We start from the raw sequence: 16,589 nt of genomic DNA on the forward strand, positions 1-16,589 counted from the left end.
TTCTTACATGTAATAATGGCATTGCAGTTAAGTCTTAAAAGAGTGGTGGTTATCTTTTAGAGATACATCTCAAAGCACTTGTGGATGAACATAAAAGCATCATTATGAACTAAAGTCTGCATAAATATCTCCATAAATAATTCCTAGGTTTCCACAATAGCATTATAGTTGTGATTAAAAAAATTTTTTTGCAACAAAATACCAAAGGAATTGGTAAGGAAAAAAGATTTTTGGCATAGATATAAACAAGCATACAAATTTGACATTAAGTGGCAGTCCATTGTCAGTATTAATCATTTTACATACTCTATAGCAGGAGTGGCAAACTACAACCCTCGGGCTAAATGCAACTCAAACTTGTCTTTTAAATAAAGTTTATTGGTACACAGCTACACCCATTCATTTGTCAGTGGTTCTCAAGTAGGAAATACCTTGTCCTCCAGGGGACATCTAGCAATGTCTGGGGAAAGTTTTGGTCATCACAATGGATGAGGGGACTACTGGCAACCAGTGGCCACGGATGCTGCTAAACACCCTATGATGCACAGGATGGCTGCCCATAACAAAGTATTTGGCCCCAAAATATCAGCAGTGCCAAGACTGAGATACCCTGATTTATATATTTTCTCTGGATGTTTCTGCAATAAAATGGTAGAGTTGAGTAGTTCTGAGAGAGGCCATATGGCCTACAACACCTAACATATTTACTATCTGGCCCTTTATAGAAAAAGTTTGCCAATTCCTCTCTATAGAAAACCATAAAATATAAGTATCTCATGTATAGCACATTATCTATCAAGTCTAGAAAACTCCCTTTAACATTATTTCTTCTAGAAATGAGACAACTGACATTTTTATTTATACCTCTTCTAGCCATATAAAGGGCTATAGTAAAGATTATATTTTATTCTGATTCATTAAAGGGATATTTAAAACAGTGACTCTCAAAGCCAATCACAGATCACTGGCCTGTTGTGATGATTTCACTGGCCCACAGTGAAATGAGAAAAATAAAGACAAATTTGGGAGATTTTCATAAAGCTAAGTTAATTCAAATGTAAAGGGCTGGTCTCTATGAATATATCTTTCCTGTATTTTTAAATATTAAAATGCCCTTTCTTCTCTGAAACAATGCAGATAATAGGTAGTTGTTTGTTTGTTTGTTTGTTTGTTTTGTGGTATGCGGGCCTCTCACTGTTGTGGCCTCTCCCGTTGCAGAGCACAGGCTCTGGACGCGCAGGCCCAGTGGCCATGGCTCACGGGCCCAGTCGTTCCACGGCATGTGGGATCTTCCCGGACCGGGGCACAAACCCATGTCCCCTGCATCAGCAGGCGGACTCTCAACCACTGCGCCACCAGGGAAGCCCAGTAGTTTTTTTTTAATATGGCAAAATTAATAGTTGTAACATTGGGTCAAACCATTAAAAAAAATTACTGGTTCTTGAAATCTAAAAGTCAGAAAACCACAGATTTAGAGGCTTTTGCTCCGATTTGGGGATTCTTTGATGTTGAACATATTTCACATATCATTGATGAAGGTATTTCTTAAATGTGTTTTGCAATGTCGAATAAGTGATGAACTACAGCTGAAGGCTTTTCCACATTCATTACAATCATATGGTTTTTCTCCAGTATGAATTCTCTGATGTTTAGCAAAGGATGAATCATGCCTGAAGGCTTTCCCACAATGACTGCATTCATAAGGTTTCACTCCAGTGTGGACTCTTTGATGGATAGAAAGATGTATTCTCTGGCTAAAGGCTTTCCCACATTCCTTACATTTATATGGTCTTTCCCCAGTATGAGTTCTCCGGTGTTGAGTTAGGTATGTGCTGTGGCTGAAGGTTTTACTGCATACATTACAAATATAGGGTTTCACACCAGTATGAATAATCTCATGTTGCCTGAGGTGTCTAATTTGGAAAAATGCTTTTCCACAGTCTTTGCATGTAAAAGGTTTCTCTCTGACATGAGTTCTCAGATGCTGGATCAGCCCAATGCTCTGGCTGAATGCTTTCTCACATACACCACATTCATAGGGTTTCTCCCCAGTATGAATTCTAACATGTTGAGTAAGAGATGATGGATGTCTGAAGGTTTTCCCGCATTCTTTACACTCATAGGGTTTCTCGCCAGTATGGATCCTCTGATGTGGAATAAGGGATGAACTTTGGCTAAAGGCTTTTCCACATTCTTTACATCTGAAAGGTTTCTCTCCAGTATGGATTCTCATGTGTTCTGTAAGATGAATGAGCTGTTTGAAGATTTTTTCACAAATATTACATTCAAAGGTTTTCATTCTTGTGTAATTCCTTGAGTGATTAATCAAACCTAAATTGTATCTACTTTTCTTTCTAGATATGTCATGTTTATGGTGTCTTTTTCTTGGAGGATCTATTGGTCCTGGAATAACTTTTGAGCACACATTAATACTTCTCACACATCTGTTAGATTCTTGGCCTCTTTCCTGCGTGAGTGTTTTCTTGTGGATCAAGGGGATTTGCCCTGCACCCATTCCTTGGTTCTCGTGGTGGTTTTCTAACTTATGACATTTGGAGTCCCTTCCCAATGTGGAAACCAAGGTGCTTCCTCTCGTGGACCTTTCCATCATCAGGTCATGGTGTAATTCTTCCCATGAGATGTCACTCTTTAAGACTGACTCTTTGGTTTCTGTTTCATCCTCCAAGTCTGAAAGAAACCCCAAAATATAAATAACTCATATTCACTGAACTTTAAAAAATAAACGGCCACAGTGAGAACAGGAGGGGAAAAAATATATATACTAGGTACGGGAGGGTTGGTCTGTCTTCACATAGGATCCTGCCACCTAGAAAGCTGACGTGAAAGTAACAAAGTGGTCAACACAAAGAAGCTGTTAAAATTATGTAAGGTGACTTTAAAAATTGGGAGGAGTTCATCCATGAGAATTGCAAGAGGAAATGGACTAAGAAGAAAGCATCACTGGAAGGGCAAATATCAAGAGATAAGACAAGGAGATAAGAATTCTAACATGATATCATCTCGAGCTCATATTCCTATGACAAAATTTTATTTACTTAGAAAAATTTAAGTATCTCATACTCTGTGCATGTTAAAATAAAACATCAAATAATATAGAAATGCATTCACTGAAAAAGGACAGCCTCTCTCAATCTCATCCCTATTTCCTTTAATCTCTTAAAGGAATTTGGAATGCATCTGTTCAGACATTTCTCAATAATACACACAAGTGAATGTGTGCATTTGTGTATATATGGTTATAAATATACATTTCTACCCAAAAAAGGGGATCATGGAATACATATAGTTATGCGTCTGTTTTTTTTAAGCTCAATTATATGTCTGTACATTTAGATTTATCTCATTCTTTTTAACAATGGTATTACATTCTACTTACAGACATATTTGTTTGACTTTACTAAAAAATATTTAGGTTGTCTCTGATTTTTCACTTTGTCATTATATGTAAGTTTGTGTACACTCCTGTCAACGTTTCATAGGATTTACTAAAAAGAAAGTATTGGGTATGTGTATGTGGGCTATCAGTGAATATGGGTGCCCTTCCCTGCAAACTCACTGGATTTTTATCAATCTTCATAATTTCTGCCTATATAAGAGGTGAAAACTGATTTCTTAATTTGTGACAAAACATTAATTACACTGTAAAATCTTAAAAGATAGAGAATATGTATTTTATCCATAGTATACATGACACAGCATTTTTGGATGAGGGAGTTTCCTGGATTTTTACTCTCTATTCCTATCCAACCATTCTGGACCCTGTCATCCTAAAGCACCAATATTTCCTGTTCATGGCAAAATCTTAGTCCCCAGAATGTCTAACCTCATTTTAGTAATAGCACATACAAAGTACTTGGTAATAGCTGAATAAATTTTGGAGTGGACTCAAAAAGCAAGTAGAGATGTTTGGATTACTTACTACAGGGAATAAGGAGGCATTTAACTTTTCTTTTTAGGGTAAAAACAAGATAAATGTGATAATTTCAAGTGGTCAAATCTGGCAGTAACATTCAAAATGGTTCAGAAAGAAAAGGAAGACATCAACAAATGCAACTAGAAATTATAGTAATTGGCATGGGATGATGGGAACCTGGCTTAGCAAGGTATCAACAGAGGTGAAGAGTAGAAGTGGACCTAGCAGGTAATATCAAGGAAGAAACCACGGAGAATGAGGGAAAAACAGAGTAGAAAGCATGATACATTCTTGCTGATACCATGATTTCTAGTCTCAGAGGCTAAAAGAACAGGAGGAGTCAGGAAGAGAACTTTGTTTGGGAGAGAAGATAGCTTCTGTTTTTGGATATGCTGGGCTTGAAGTAACAACAGCATGTCTATACAGAGATGTCCCAAACAAACACCAGGGATATGTGAGTATAGAATTCATATGAACATATATGACAAAGATGAAAATATGGGGAATATAGATGTCAAAGGGATAGTTGAGACCATCATAGCATTTGTGGGAGTTTGTGCAGAAACAGAACAGCAGTGTAAAAGACAGAGGCTCCTCAGGGATTGTGGCAGAGACCGTTGGCCATTCTGAAATCTCTTCTCCCTACTTCTGGCCACACAACTATACTATATTTCTCAATATTCCTTGAATTTGATTGAGTGAAGTGACAAAGGTCTCCCCCATTAAGTGAATGAGAGTGAAAAGTGATGTTAGCCATTCCAGTCTGGCCCATAAAAACCACCCAAATGAACCCCTCTGTGCTCTTCTTCTACTGCTAGCCAAACTTAGATGATGAGGAGGCCCTCGAGGATGATGGAAACACCATGTGGAAGGAATCTCTGTCCCTGAATTGTCAGGGGGAAAAGAACTGTCCACTGAACTAAACAGATCAATACATGAGCAAGAAAATCCTATTCTGTGTGAGCCAAACTTTAGAATCTATATACTATAGTAGTTTAGCTTAGCCTAACAAAGGCATCAATTATATATCTGCATTAAGAAAGGAGACTGATGAGAAGCATTGAAGAAGCAATAAGAGAGATAGAAGAGACAAAAATTATTAAATTAGCTGGTGGAAGAAAAGATACCAAGAAGGTAGTGTGGTCTATATAACCTAATGCTGCCCTGCAGGACAGCACCATAAGAACACAAACTGTGGCAGCTTCCCTGGTGGTGCAGTGGTTAAGAATCCGCCTGCCAATGTGGGGGACATGGGTTCGAGCCCTGGTCCAGGAAGATCCCACATGCCTTGAAGCAACTAAGCCCGTGCGCCACAACTACTGAGCCTGAGCTCTAGAGCCCACGAGCCACAATTACTGAAGCCCCCGTGTCACAAATACTAAAGCCCACGTGCCTAGAGCCCATGCTCCACAAGAGAAGCCACCGCAATGAGAAGCCCGCGCACCACAACAAAGAGTAGCCCCCACTTGCTGCAACAAGTGAAAGCCCGTGTGCAGCAACAAAGACCCAATGCAGCCAAAAATAAAATAAATAAATAAATTTTTAAAAAAATTTAAAAAATAAAAATGGGTTGTAATTAAAAAAAAAAAACAACACAAACTGTGGAGTCAGAATGATTAGACAAATACTGATTCCACCAAGTAGTAGCTAAACGATCATGTACAGATTTCTTAACCTAAGAGCCTTCTTTTCCTCATTTGTAAGATGGGGTTAAAGTAGGCACAGGACTTGCAGAAGCCAGCTTGGAAAACAGTGTCATTATTACTGTTCTTAGAAGTTGAAGAAGACTTTTAAAAGCCATTGGATTTGGTAAGAAGGAATTCTGTAGTGACTTCTCAAAGAGTCATAAATTATCTGAAATAAAAGTTAAATTACACAAGTTAAAAAGAGAATCAGAATTGAAGATACAGTCATAGAATAAGATTTAGGAAAAAATTTAAATGGAATCATCAGAGAAAGTGAAAGTCATGATACAATAACATAAGGATCTGGTGAAGGGTACTGTCTTTATGAGGCAAGATCCATGGATAACTGAATGTACAGGAGAAAGAAACTATGATCAGGGTAAGGTTTAGAATGCTGGAGAAAGCAAGAAAACCACAAATGTCAGGTCAGGAGAAATGGTGAAGGCAGCTAACCCTGATGAGAAAGGCATCTCTTTTCCTCTGACTCCAAAGAAACTAATGAGAAGAGGCAAGTGCAGGAAAGGGGGGACAGAGTGGTAATCAGGTTTCTTGTGGGTCTCACCCAGGTGGCTGCAACCTCCCCAATGGCCTGAAGAAGCCTTTAAGCTGAACTCTCTGGCAAACATGACAAAGGCTCCATCTGCCTTGCTCTTACCTGGACTTGGACCTCCTGAAATCTCTCTCTCCATCAGCCATGGTTCTTCTCCCTTCTCCAACTGGGAAATCACACCAGGTTTGGAAAGCTGATACCCTGCTCGTGAAGAAGAAGAAAACTACGTGTGCTGAGGTCAAAGAGGCATCCCAAGAATTTAAAGATTGTTCTTTGTTATCAGGCCTTCTGAAGGGTAGAGTAGAAAGACCAGGGTAGGAAAGACCACAGCAATCCTGATTTGATGTTCAGAAGGAACTAGAAATCTTTAACACAGAACCCAAAGACCAAGCATACCACTTAACTTAGAAATAAAGATTGTTATTCAATAGGCAGGTTCTAGTTACAAGGGGGACCCATCCTTACCCACTGAGACCAGGTTCCCATAGTTCTCCAGCATCACCTCCCGGTACAGATTCCGGTGAGCAGGGGCCAGCTGCCCCCACTCCTCCTGGGTGAAGTCCACAGATATGTCTTTGAAGGTTAACAGTTCCTAGAACATCAAATATGTTCCTTTTCAGCCAGAGTTAGGAAGTTGTTCTAACCTTGTCTAGATGCTAAGAGATTTTAGCCAAGTTTTCCTGGATACCCTCTTTTTTTTTTAAAAAAAAAAAGCAAATCCATCACAGGGGTGGAGAAACACCAGTCAGCAGAGATTCTCCTCAGGCTAGACAGGTCTAGTCTATGTCAGTAGACATATGAGGTAGCCTGCCACATGTGGGAGCCCATCTCTGATGCAGGAAAGGCTAGAAAGAGATCTCTTTGTCATCAAGCCTCTGCCAGTTCCTATGGACACGCTCTTGAAAACTGGCTGATTCTCTGCTGGAGATTACAAAACAATGCAGGGAGTGTGTAAGCTGTCTTTTCCAACTCACAATTTGGTTGGAGGCAAAATACTCATGAACTATATTAAAGAAGGTCACAGAACAGTATATAGTAATTTAGGTTAAGGACAATAAAAATCAGGAATATTTGAGAAAGGAAAGAGTTCAAAAGGGGCTAAGGCCACAAGAGAAAACAGGGACCCTGGTTGGGCTGAAAGAATTGGTTAAAATGAAAACATTTCGGGACTTCCCTGCTGGTCCAGTGGTTAAGAATCTGCCTTCCAAAGCAGGGGAAGCAGGCTCGATCCCTGGTCAGGGAACTAAGATCCCACGTGCCGCGGGGCAACTAAGCCTGCACGCTCTACAGCCCGCGTGCCACAACGAAGAACCCGCTTGCTGCAAGGAAAGACCCCACGTGCCACAACTAAGACCTGACGCAGCCAAATAAATAAATATTTTTTTTAAAATGAGAACAGGGCTTCCCTGGTGGCGCAGTGGTTGAGAGTCTGCCTGCCGATGCAGGGGACACGGGTTCATGCCCCGGTCCGGGAGGATCCCACATGCCGCGGAGCAGCTGGGCCCGTGAGCCATGGCCGCTGAGCCTGCGCGTCCGGAGCCTGTGCTCCGCAACGGGAGAGGCCACAGCAGTGAGAGGCCCGCGTACCGCAAAAATAAAATAAAATAAAATGAGAACATTTCAGCATGGATAAGACCCTTAGCTGGGTATTTCTGTTAGTAAAAAAAGTATGTGAGAACAGCACATTTTTAGATGGAGCACGAATTCTGCCTAGTAAGGAAGATTCCTTGACCAAAGCAGACACTGCATTGTGAGGTACAAGAGCCTGTTATGAATGATCTACACAAACTAAATAGCCATTTGGGTTATTTTTTTAAAATATTACTAAATGCAAAGAGAACCCAGAAGCCAGAAGGCTGAGATAATAACAAATTCCTTAAGTATGGAATTAAGACTATTTTAATGCTTTTTATGTATTGTAAATAATTCTGGAATGCATTTCAGGCCTACTACACACTAGCCTCCATATTTAACCCATGAATTTGAGGAAGGTTAAAGACATGGGACTAAACCCTGTACCATGTGATTTTGGAAGTTATGATCACTCCACTTTAAAACTCTTCTGTTCTCTAATAATATCTCCTTCTATATTGGTTTTCTCTGATTACTCTCTAATTCTCTTGAGTTTCCCTATGCTTCTGGGGTTTGGCTGTGCAGAGCTTTGCCTGCCAGTGCCACTGGTTTTCTGATGAGCTCATGTATGATACACAGACCCTATTAAACTGCTCTTGGAAGTTCTCCTTCCTTTTCTTCTTAGCCTGTTTAGTTTGTGTCCTTTAGGACGTGTCAGTAGCTTCTCTACTCTATCTACTCTACTCTATCATCTATAATTCTGCTCCAGGACATGACCAAAAATCCTTTCTTAAAGGTCATTAATGAAGTGTATACATCTCCAAGAATATCAGAACCTCTCTGTTCATTTTAAAGTGTTGCTTTAAATATATTTTACAGTGCTTGTCTTTCCCCTGGATGACATCTTGAGATGCTTAAGGGCAAGAATTATATTATATACTTTTCCTCTCTCTTACACACACACACTCACACACATGATTTTTAAATTTGTTGTATAAATGACTAGAGGTTTGCTAGAAACAAGAGGGTTTCTGAGGAAGGTTACGACAGGTGGGGAAAACGCCTGTGAAATCAATCCATGCAGCCTGGTTTCTAACAGGCTAAGAAAATCCAATCCAGGAAGTCGAGTCAAAGAAAATCGAAGCCAGGGCTCTTAAAATCTGAGAAACAATTTCAAGAAAGTGACAGAAGGGCTTCCCTGGTGGCGCAGTGGTTGAGAGTCCGCCTGCCGATGCAGGGGACACGGGTTCGTGCCCCGCTCTGGGAAGATCCCACATGCCGCGGAGTGGCTGGGCCTGTGAGCCATGGCCGCTAGGCCTGCGTGTCCGGAGCCTGTGCTCCGCAGCAGGAGAGGCCACAACAGTGAGAGGCCCGTGTACTGCGAAAAAAAAAAAAAAAGAAAAGAAAAGAAAGTGACAGGAAACTCCAACCTACCTGGGATTCTGCTGTCAGGGACCCAGATGTCACTTCATCCTCAAAGCTTTCTCCCCGGGTCTCATCAGCAACCTGAGATAGCAGAACTGGGAAAGGAAAAGAGCTATGAGGTTTGCATCTTCCCTGATCCCCCAAATAGAAAAACTGCCTGCAGACCTGCTGAATATGACCCCTCTCTCGATACATTCAATACAATGAGGGACATTCAGAGCAACTCAAGAGCAGGCTGGAGCCTCCTTAATGAGGAGGATCTGCAGTGCGTTGATTGGGGGATTAATGTTTCCCAATGGCCAACGCTGGTCCAAAAGCACAGACCTACCAGGCCATTCCTTTGTACAAAAATCCTCAAAGGTTCCCCACTTTCAAGAAAGAAAAATCCAAACACTTTACCATAGACTTCAAGATCCTCCACAACCAGTCCAAAACTGCTTCTTCAAGTATTACCTGCCTCTAAACACCATACTTCATCCTCTGGACACACCCATCACATAATCCTATTCACCATTCTTTGAACATACCTGGATAGCACCCACCTCAGTACTTTCCCCCACGTCCTACTCGGTGAAAAACTGAGGTATCCTTCTAGGCCAGTTTGAGTGAAGTTTTCTCAGAGCCCCTTAATGAGAGGAAAGCTTCCTCTAGCCTGTATTCCTCCAATGCTTTTTTTTTTTTTAATTTATTTTTGGCTGCATTGGGTCTTCATTGCTGCGCGTGGGCTTTCTCTAGTTGTGGCGAGTAGGGGCTACTCTTCGTTGCAGTGCGTGGGCTTCTCACTGCAGTGGTTTCTCTTGTTGTGGAGCACGGGCTCTAGGCACGTGGGCTTCAGTAGTTGTAGCATGCAGGCTCAGTAGTGGTGGCTCGTGGGCCCTAGAGCACAGGCTCAGTAGTTGCGGCACACGGGCTTAGTTGCTCCATGGCATGTGGGATCTTCCCTGACCAGGGCTCGAACCCGTGTCCCCTGCATTAGCAGGCGGATTCTTAACCACTGCACCACCAGGGAAGCCCCAAAGCTTGGTTTTTATCTCTACTCTGGTATCTATCTCAGGCTGCCTCCTATTATATTTATTTTTATACTTATCACTTTCAATTGAGTATTAGTATGAGTATATGCATAGAAACTGTATCTGGTTCATTTTTTCCCATCTGCTACTTAAGCACAACTAAATCATGCCAGGCTGCTAGAATTCAAGAAATACTGGCTGAAATTTGACATATTAAAAATATGAACTAGCAATTAAGGCACATGAATTATTGTCCTTGTATTTTTCCCTTAACTTTTTTTTTTTTTTTTTTTTTTTTTTTTTTTTTTTTTTTTTTTTTTTTTTTTGCGGTAGGCGGGCCTCTCACTGTTGTGGCCTCTCCCCTTGCAGAGCACAGGCTCCGGATGCGCAGGCTCAGCAGCCATGGCTCACGGGCCCAGCCGCTCTGCGGCATGTGGGATCTTCCCAGACCGGGGCACGAACCCGTGTCCCCTGCATCGGCAGGCGGACTCTCAACCACTGCGCCACCAGGGAAGCCCTCCCTTAACTTTTTATCATGAATATTGAACACCCATATATCTAACACATTAAATGATCGTTAACATTTGCTATATTTGTTTCATCTATCTATATTTTTTTCTGAACCATTTCAAAGTTGCAGAAATCATACTTCCTCCCTAAATACTTCAAAGAATCTTCTCCTGCATAACCATGATACCAATTATCACACTTCAGAGAGTTAACAATAATTCCATAGGATCATCTAAATATTCAGTCCATATTCAGATTTCCTCAACTGTTCCCAAACTGTCTTTTTTTTTTTTTTTTTTTTTTTTTTTTTTTGCGGTACGCGGGCCTCTCACTGTTGTGGCCTCTCCCGTTGTGGAGCACAGGCTCCGGACGCGCAGGCCCAGCAGCCATGGCTCACGGGCCCAGCCGTTCCGCAGCATGTGGGATCTTCCCAGACCGGGGCACGAACCCGTGTCCCCTGCATCGGCAGGCGCACTCTCAACCACTGTGCCACCAGGGAAGCCCGCCCAAACTGTCTTTTATCCTAGAGTTTTTCTAGTTAAGGCTCACACATTTTAAGTGGTTATTATTCAAAGTCTCTCTTACTCTAGACAGTACTTGCCTTTCTTTCATGACACTGGCATCGACGTACTGTATCCTCATGGTGGGGTTTCTCTTATTTCTCCATCCCCTGTATTTTCTTTAAACCAGAAGTTCAGCCTTTAAGATTAATTTGGATCAGGTTAAACATTTTAGTCAGGGATTCTTCATGGGTGATACTATGTACTTTATATTACATCACCCAGAAGGCACAAAATGTCGGGTTATCCCATCATTGGGACACTTGGTTAAGATAGTGATCACTAGGACCTCCCTGGTGGCGCAGTGGTTAAGAATCCATCTGACAATGCAGGGGACACGGGTTCGAGCCCTGGTCCGGGAATATCCCACATGCTGCAGAGTAACTAAGCCCGTGCGCCACAACTACTGAGCCTGTGCTCTAGAGCCCGCAAGCCACAACTACTGAAGCCCACACGCCTAGAGCCCGAGCTCCGCAACAAGAGAAGCCACTGCAATGAGAAGCCCACGCACCACAACGAAGAGTAGCCCCGCTCGCCACAAGTAGAGAAAGCCCGTGTGCAGCAACGAAGACCCAACGCAGCCAAATATAAATACAATTATAAAAAAACAAAAGATAGTGACCACTAGATCTTGTCACTGAAAGAGTACGTCCTTTCTCTGGCATTTAGCAAGTGATTTGTGGGGGCCATACCCTGACACCATGTGAATATCCTATTCCCTACCAACCTTCCAATTACTTCATTTACAGTAAAATATGCTATCATTCTTTCTACGTTTATTATTGGCAGGTATTCTCTGAAGAGGATGTAAAAAGCAAGGTAAATGCATCCTTCATTCCCATAAAAATCTATTTTCAATGTAAGAAATCAGTGTATTAATCACTTCCAATGTGGCAGATGAGTTTTCTCCCCCCACCCTCTGTTATATTTATTTATTTTTGGGGAGGGTCCTAAATTCTTTTTCATTTTAAAAAATTTTTATTGGAGTATAGTTGCTTTACAATGTTGTGTTAGTTTCTGCTGTACAGCAAAGTGAATCAGTTATACATATACATATATCCACTCTTTTTTTAGAGTCCCTTCCTATTTAGGTCACCACAGAGCATTGAGTAGAGTTCCCTGTGCTATACAGAGTAGGTTCTCATTAGTTTTCCATTTTATAAATAGTAGTGTATATATGTCAATCCCAATCTCCCAATTCATCCCATCCCCCCTTCCCCCCTTGGTAACCATAAGTTTATTTTCTACATCTGTGACTCTCTTCCTCTACTTTAAGTGTCATCATGAATGTGTGGAATTTTACTTATTTAAGGTGTTACAATCAATCTGGAGACTTAGGGCTTCCCTGGTGGTGCAGTGGTTAAGAATCCGCCTGCCAATGCAGGGGAAACGGGTTCAAACCCCGGTCCAGGAAGATCCCACATGCCGCAGAGCAACTAAGCCCGTGCATCACAACTACTGAGCCTGCACTCTAGAGCCCACCAGCCACAACTACTGAAGCCCATGCTCTGCAACAAGAGAAGCCACCACAATGAGAAGCCCACGCACTGCAATGAAGAGTGGCCTCCGTTCGCTACAACTAGAGAAAGCCTGCACCCAGCAACGAAGACCCAACGCAGCCAAAAATAAAATAAATAAAATAATAAATACATAAATAAAAGGCCCTTTAAAAAAAAATCTGGACACTTAAACTGTCTCCAATTTGAACCGGGCTTCTGCATCCTTCTGGTAGACGTCCATTGGTCTTTGAGCTCTTCCTTGCTATTCTAGCACAAGATACTCCAGTCTCACCTGGTACTTTCCCCACTGCCTTCTACTTCTGAACTACCCACCTGGACAGGTCATTCATTTGATTCACATTTCCTCACTGTAAAATAAGGAAAATCAGGCAAGTCCTCCCAGCCCCACACACTAATGGGGAAGATAAAAAGAAATATCATACACAGCTATGACAATGAAATATTAGTTTTAGTCCGAACTAACCACTACTACTTGGGAAAACCCCAAGCCAGGAGCAATAATCAAGAACTCCAGAGACTTTTTACCTAAGCAGATGCTTCTGCTCAGGTGCCCACTTTCCTTCCCACCCTAGACGATGCTGCTCTGCCTCCCTCCCACCCAGCAGTCTATTCTCACCTTCTCCTTCAAACATCTTAGTCATGTCCTCCCACTGGGGCGCCCCCTCCGTGGCCTTCTTTGGATGGTGCAACTTCACCCAGGTGCTGGCCTCGACGGGCAGGGTGATTAGGAGTCTCTGAAGCATGATAATTTCAGCGCTCCTTTCTGGCGAACTGTAGCTCAGCTCACAGGGCAGAGAGTCCTGACAGGGCTTGTCCACTTTTGATGAGGAAACTGCCGGAAACTGACGGGAGGCTTCACAGTTGCACAGGTGTCCTCCACTCTCAGGAACCCGGCGAACATACAGCACCAAAATCCGGAGTATGGACCTTTTTACTCCCTAGGCTCTCAAGGAACACCTCCCATCCTTGCGCTCCATCTGTCTCCTCAGCAGGCAGCGGGAGGCTCCAGGTGTTTATTCTAAATCGCCAAGTCTACAGGCCCCTAGCCATGCTGGTTAGAAAACATCAGTCAGCAAAAGGATCCGTTAAGTTCAATCACATGGTCAGAATTCTAGAACTTGCACCAATCACTGAACATTGTTTACAAAAGATACATGGAGACCGTGGACAGTCCATATGGTCCAAAACACTGTGCTGGGGTCATGAAGCATAAAGGGATAAATAAAACCCAATTCTTTGTTTTAGGCAGCACTAGGTTTAAAGTAGTCTGAGATTTGGAGTCAAAAAGGATCTGGCTTTGAATCCCAGCTCCTTCCCTTGCCGGCTGCGGCAAATCCCGTAACCCCGCTAATCCAGTTTCCTCCTCCCGAAATGGAGAGGATAAACCTTTTCTCCAGGGCTGAACCGCCCGGCCCTGCCCTCGCAGCCTTTGTCTGAGCCGACTCTGGGGCGCGGGGCACACTGCGCGCCACGGGTGACGGCGGGCGGGGCCGAGGCGGCGCTACCCGGCTTGTCCCCTCCCCAGACCCAGGGGAGCCCTGGCTCACCCCTCTCACCAGCTCGGTTCGCACGCCCTAGCCCTCCCGCCGCGACGGACCGGTCTCCGCGCAGTGCCAAGGTGCCCCACGTAGCGCAGCCCGGCTGGTGCGCCTGCGCGGCAGCAGCCTCCGCGCGCGGTTCCCGGCGTCCTGCGGGGCAGCCTGTCCGCTCGCCGGCGCCTCCCGGGATGCGCCCCGGGATACTGTCCGATCACTCTCCGTTTGCACGCAGCTCGGGACCCGAACCCAGGGAGAAGCAGCCTGCTCCTGCGAAAGGAAACAAAGCCTGTGTTCCCGTCCCCACCGAGACTAGTGAATAGAACCGGCTCCCCTCTGCCAGGCATAGACGTGTGAATATTTCCGCCGGGAGATTTGAAACCCTTGACAAAGGGAAACATCTGTATCTCTTTTTTGTCGAAACAACATTGGTGTAAAAGAATCCATACCACTTTCACTTAATATGTACGTGGAAAAGACTGAAAGTGGAATGGAATCCAGTGTTTCATTAAAAGAATACCACGGTCAGGTAGTTGTTTGTCCTAGTATTCAATAAGTTCTTACGTTAATTGCCTTCCTTATATTTCTAAAACGCCACAAAATACGAAATAACTGTTACCTGTAATCTCACCAAGCAGAGTAACCATTGCTAACATTTGGTGCACAGACACCTACACACACAATTTTTAAAATGCATTTTTATGTATTTTCTGCAAAAATGATTACACTGTAATGCTGTTTTATTTTCTACATCAATAGCCTACAAAAATAATTCAGAAAATAGAATAGAACTATGTGATTGCTGAACTTCCCTGGTGGTCCAGCGGTTAAGACTCTGCGCTTGGACTGAAGGGGGCGCGAGTTCCGTCCCTGGTCAGGGAAGTTCCGCTAGCCGCGCGGTGCGGCCAAAGACAAAACTCCACAACAAAACCAAAAAAACTATGTGATTGCTAGCTATTATGAACTGAATGTCTGTGTCTCCCCACCCAGCTCTCCAAATTCATATGTTGAAGCTCTAACCCCCAGTGTAGCTATATTTGGAGTAAGAAAGTACAGGTCTTGGACTTCCCTGGTGTCGCAGTGGTTAAAAATCCGCCTGCCAATTCAGGGGACACGGGTTGGAGCCCTGATCCGGGAGTATCCCACATGCCGCGGAGCAACAAAGCCCTTGCGGCCGGGAGCCACAACTACTGAAGCCCACGTGCCTAGAGTCCCTGCTCTGCAACAAGAGAAGCCACCGCAATGAGAAGCCTGCACCACAACAAAGAGTAGCCCCCGCCCTCTGCAACTAGAGAAAGCCCCTGAGCAGCAACGAAGACCCAACGCAGCCAAAAATAAATTAATTAATAAATTAAATTTTTAAAAAAGTACAGACCTTCCTGGGCTTATGATGGGGTTACATCCAGATAAGCCCATGATAAATTGAAAATACAGTAAGTCAGAAATGCATTTAATACACCTAACCTACCAAACATCATAGCTTAGCCTAGCCTACCTTAAACGTGCTCAGAACCCTTACACTACCCTACAGTTGGGCAATATCATCTAACGCAAAGCCTATTTTATAATAAAGTATTGAATATCTCATGTAATTTACTGAATACTGTACTGAAAGTGAACAAAATGGCTGTGTGGGTGCAGAATGGTTGTAAGTACATTGGTTGTTTATCCTTGTGACTGTGACTGACTGGGAGCTGAGGCTCACTGCCACTGCCCAGTATCATGAGAGGGTATTATACCAAATATTGCTAGCCCAGGAAAAGATTAAAATTCAAATTATGGTTTCTACTGAATACATATCACTTTCACACAACCGTAAAGTTGAAAGACTATAAGTTGGGGACTGTCTGTAATTAAGATTAAATGAGGTCATAAGGGTGGGGCCCTGATCCTATAGGATTAGTGTCTTTTTAAGAAGAGACATGAGAGGGCTTAATCTCTCTCTGAATGCAGACACTGAGGAAAGGTAATATGAGGATTTAGCAAGAAGTCACCATATACAGACAGGAAGAGAGCCTTCATCAGAAACTGATCCTGCCAAATCTTGATCTGGGACTTCTAGCTTTCAGAACTGTGAAAAAATAAATTTCCATTGTTTAAGCCACCCAGTCTATGATATTTTCTTATAGCAGCCCAAGCAGACTAACACACCAGCATATAGTATTTACAGAGTATGAAGCTTTGTTCTAAGTGCATTACATATTTTTTAAATAAATTAATTTTTTTGGCTGTGTTGGGTCTAAGTTGTTGTATGTGGCTTTCTCTGGTTGCAGCAAGCGGGACCTACT

At 42.9% G+C, this 16,589-nt stretch overlaps 1 protein-coding gene across 2 annotated transcripts; it reads right to left on the bottom strand.

Moving 5' to 3' along the window:
- Positions 1-235: 235 nt before the first annotated feature.
- On the bottom strand, positions 236-14,404 carry ZFP69B (ZFP69 zinc finger protein B). Of its 2 annotated transcripts, XM_081223911.1 has the most exons (5): positions 13,383-14,404; positions 9,176-9,261; positions 6,635-6,761; positions 6,275-6,370; positions 236-2,688 (listed from the first exon to the last, which is right to left on the bottom strand). In XM_081223911.1, the coding sequence occupies exons 1-5, from the start codon at positions 13,507-13,509 to the stop codon at positions 1,520-1,522; spliced, it is 1,605 nt and encodes a 534-aa protein (XP_081080037.1). In that variant the 5' UTR covers positions 13,510-14,404; the 3' UTR covers positions 236-1,519. The 2 variants fall into 2 exon arrangements, with proteins under 2 accessions (XP_081080037.1, XP_081080038.1); XM_081223912.1 differs by lacking the exon at positions 13,383-14,404 and having other exon boundaries at positions 6,635-6,781; positions 9,176-9,225.
- Between the last annotated feature and the right edge of the window lie 2,185 nt (positions 14,405-16,589).

The sequence above is a fragment of the Mesoplodon bidens genome, assembly GCF_964165515.1.
Source record: "Mesoplodon bidens genome assembly, chromosome: 2".
NCBI classification, from domain to species: domain Eukaryota; kingdom Metazoa; phylum Chordata; class Mammalia; order Artiodactyla; family Ziphiidae; genus Mesoplodon; species Mesoplodon bidens.

What these genes read in the sequence shown, in the direction of transcription:
- ZFP69B (XM_081223911.1), bottom strand. Translation starts at nt 13,509, where the DNA reads ATGCTTCAGAGACTCCTAATCACCCTGCCCGTCGAGGCCAGCACCTGG. An exon ending in TGGGAACCTGGTCTCAGTGG is followed by an intron (nt 6,371 to 6,634) that starts GTAAGGATGGGT and finishes CTTCACGAGCAG; the next exon opens with GGTATCAGCTTTCCAAACCT. An exon ending in TTCAGGAGGTCCAAGTCCAG is followed by an intron (nt 2,689 to 6,274) that starts GTAAGAGCAAGG and finishes GGTTTCTTTCAG; the next exon opens with ACTTGGAGGATGAAACAGAA.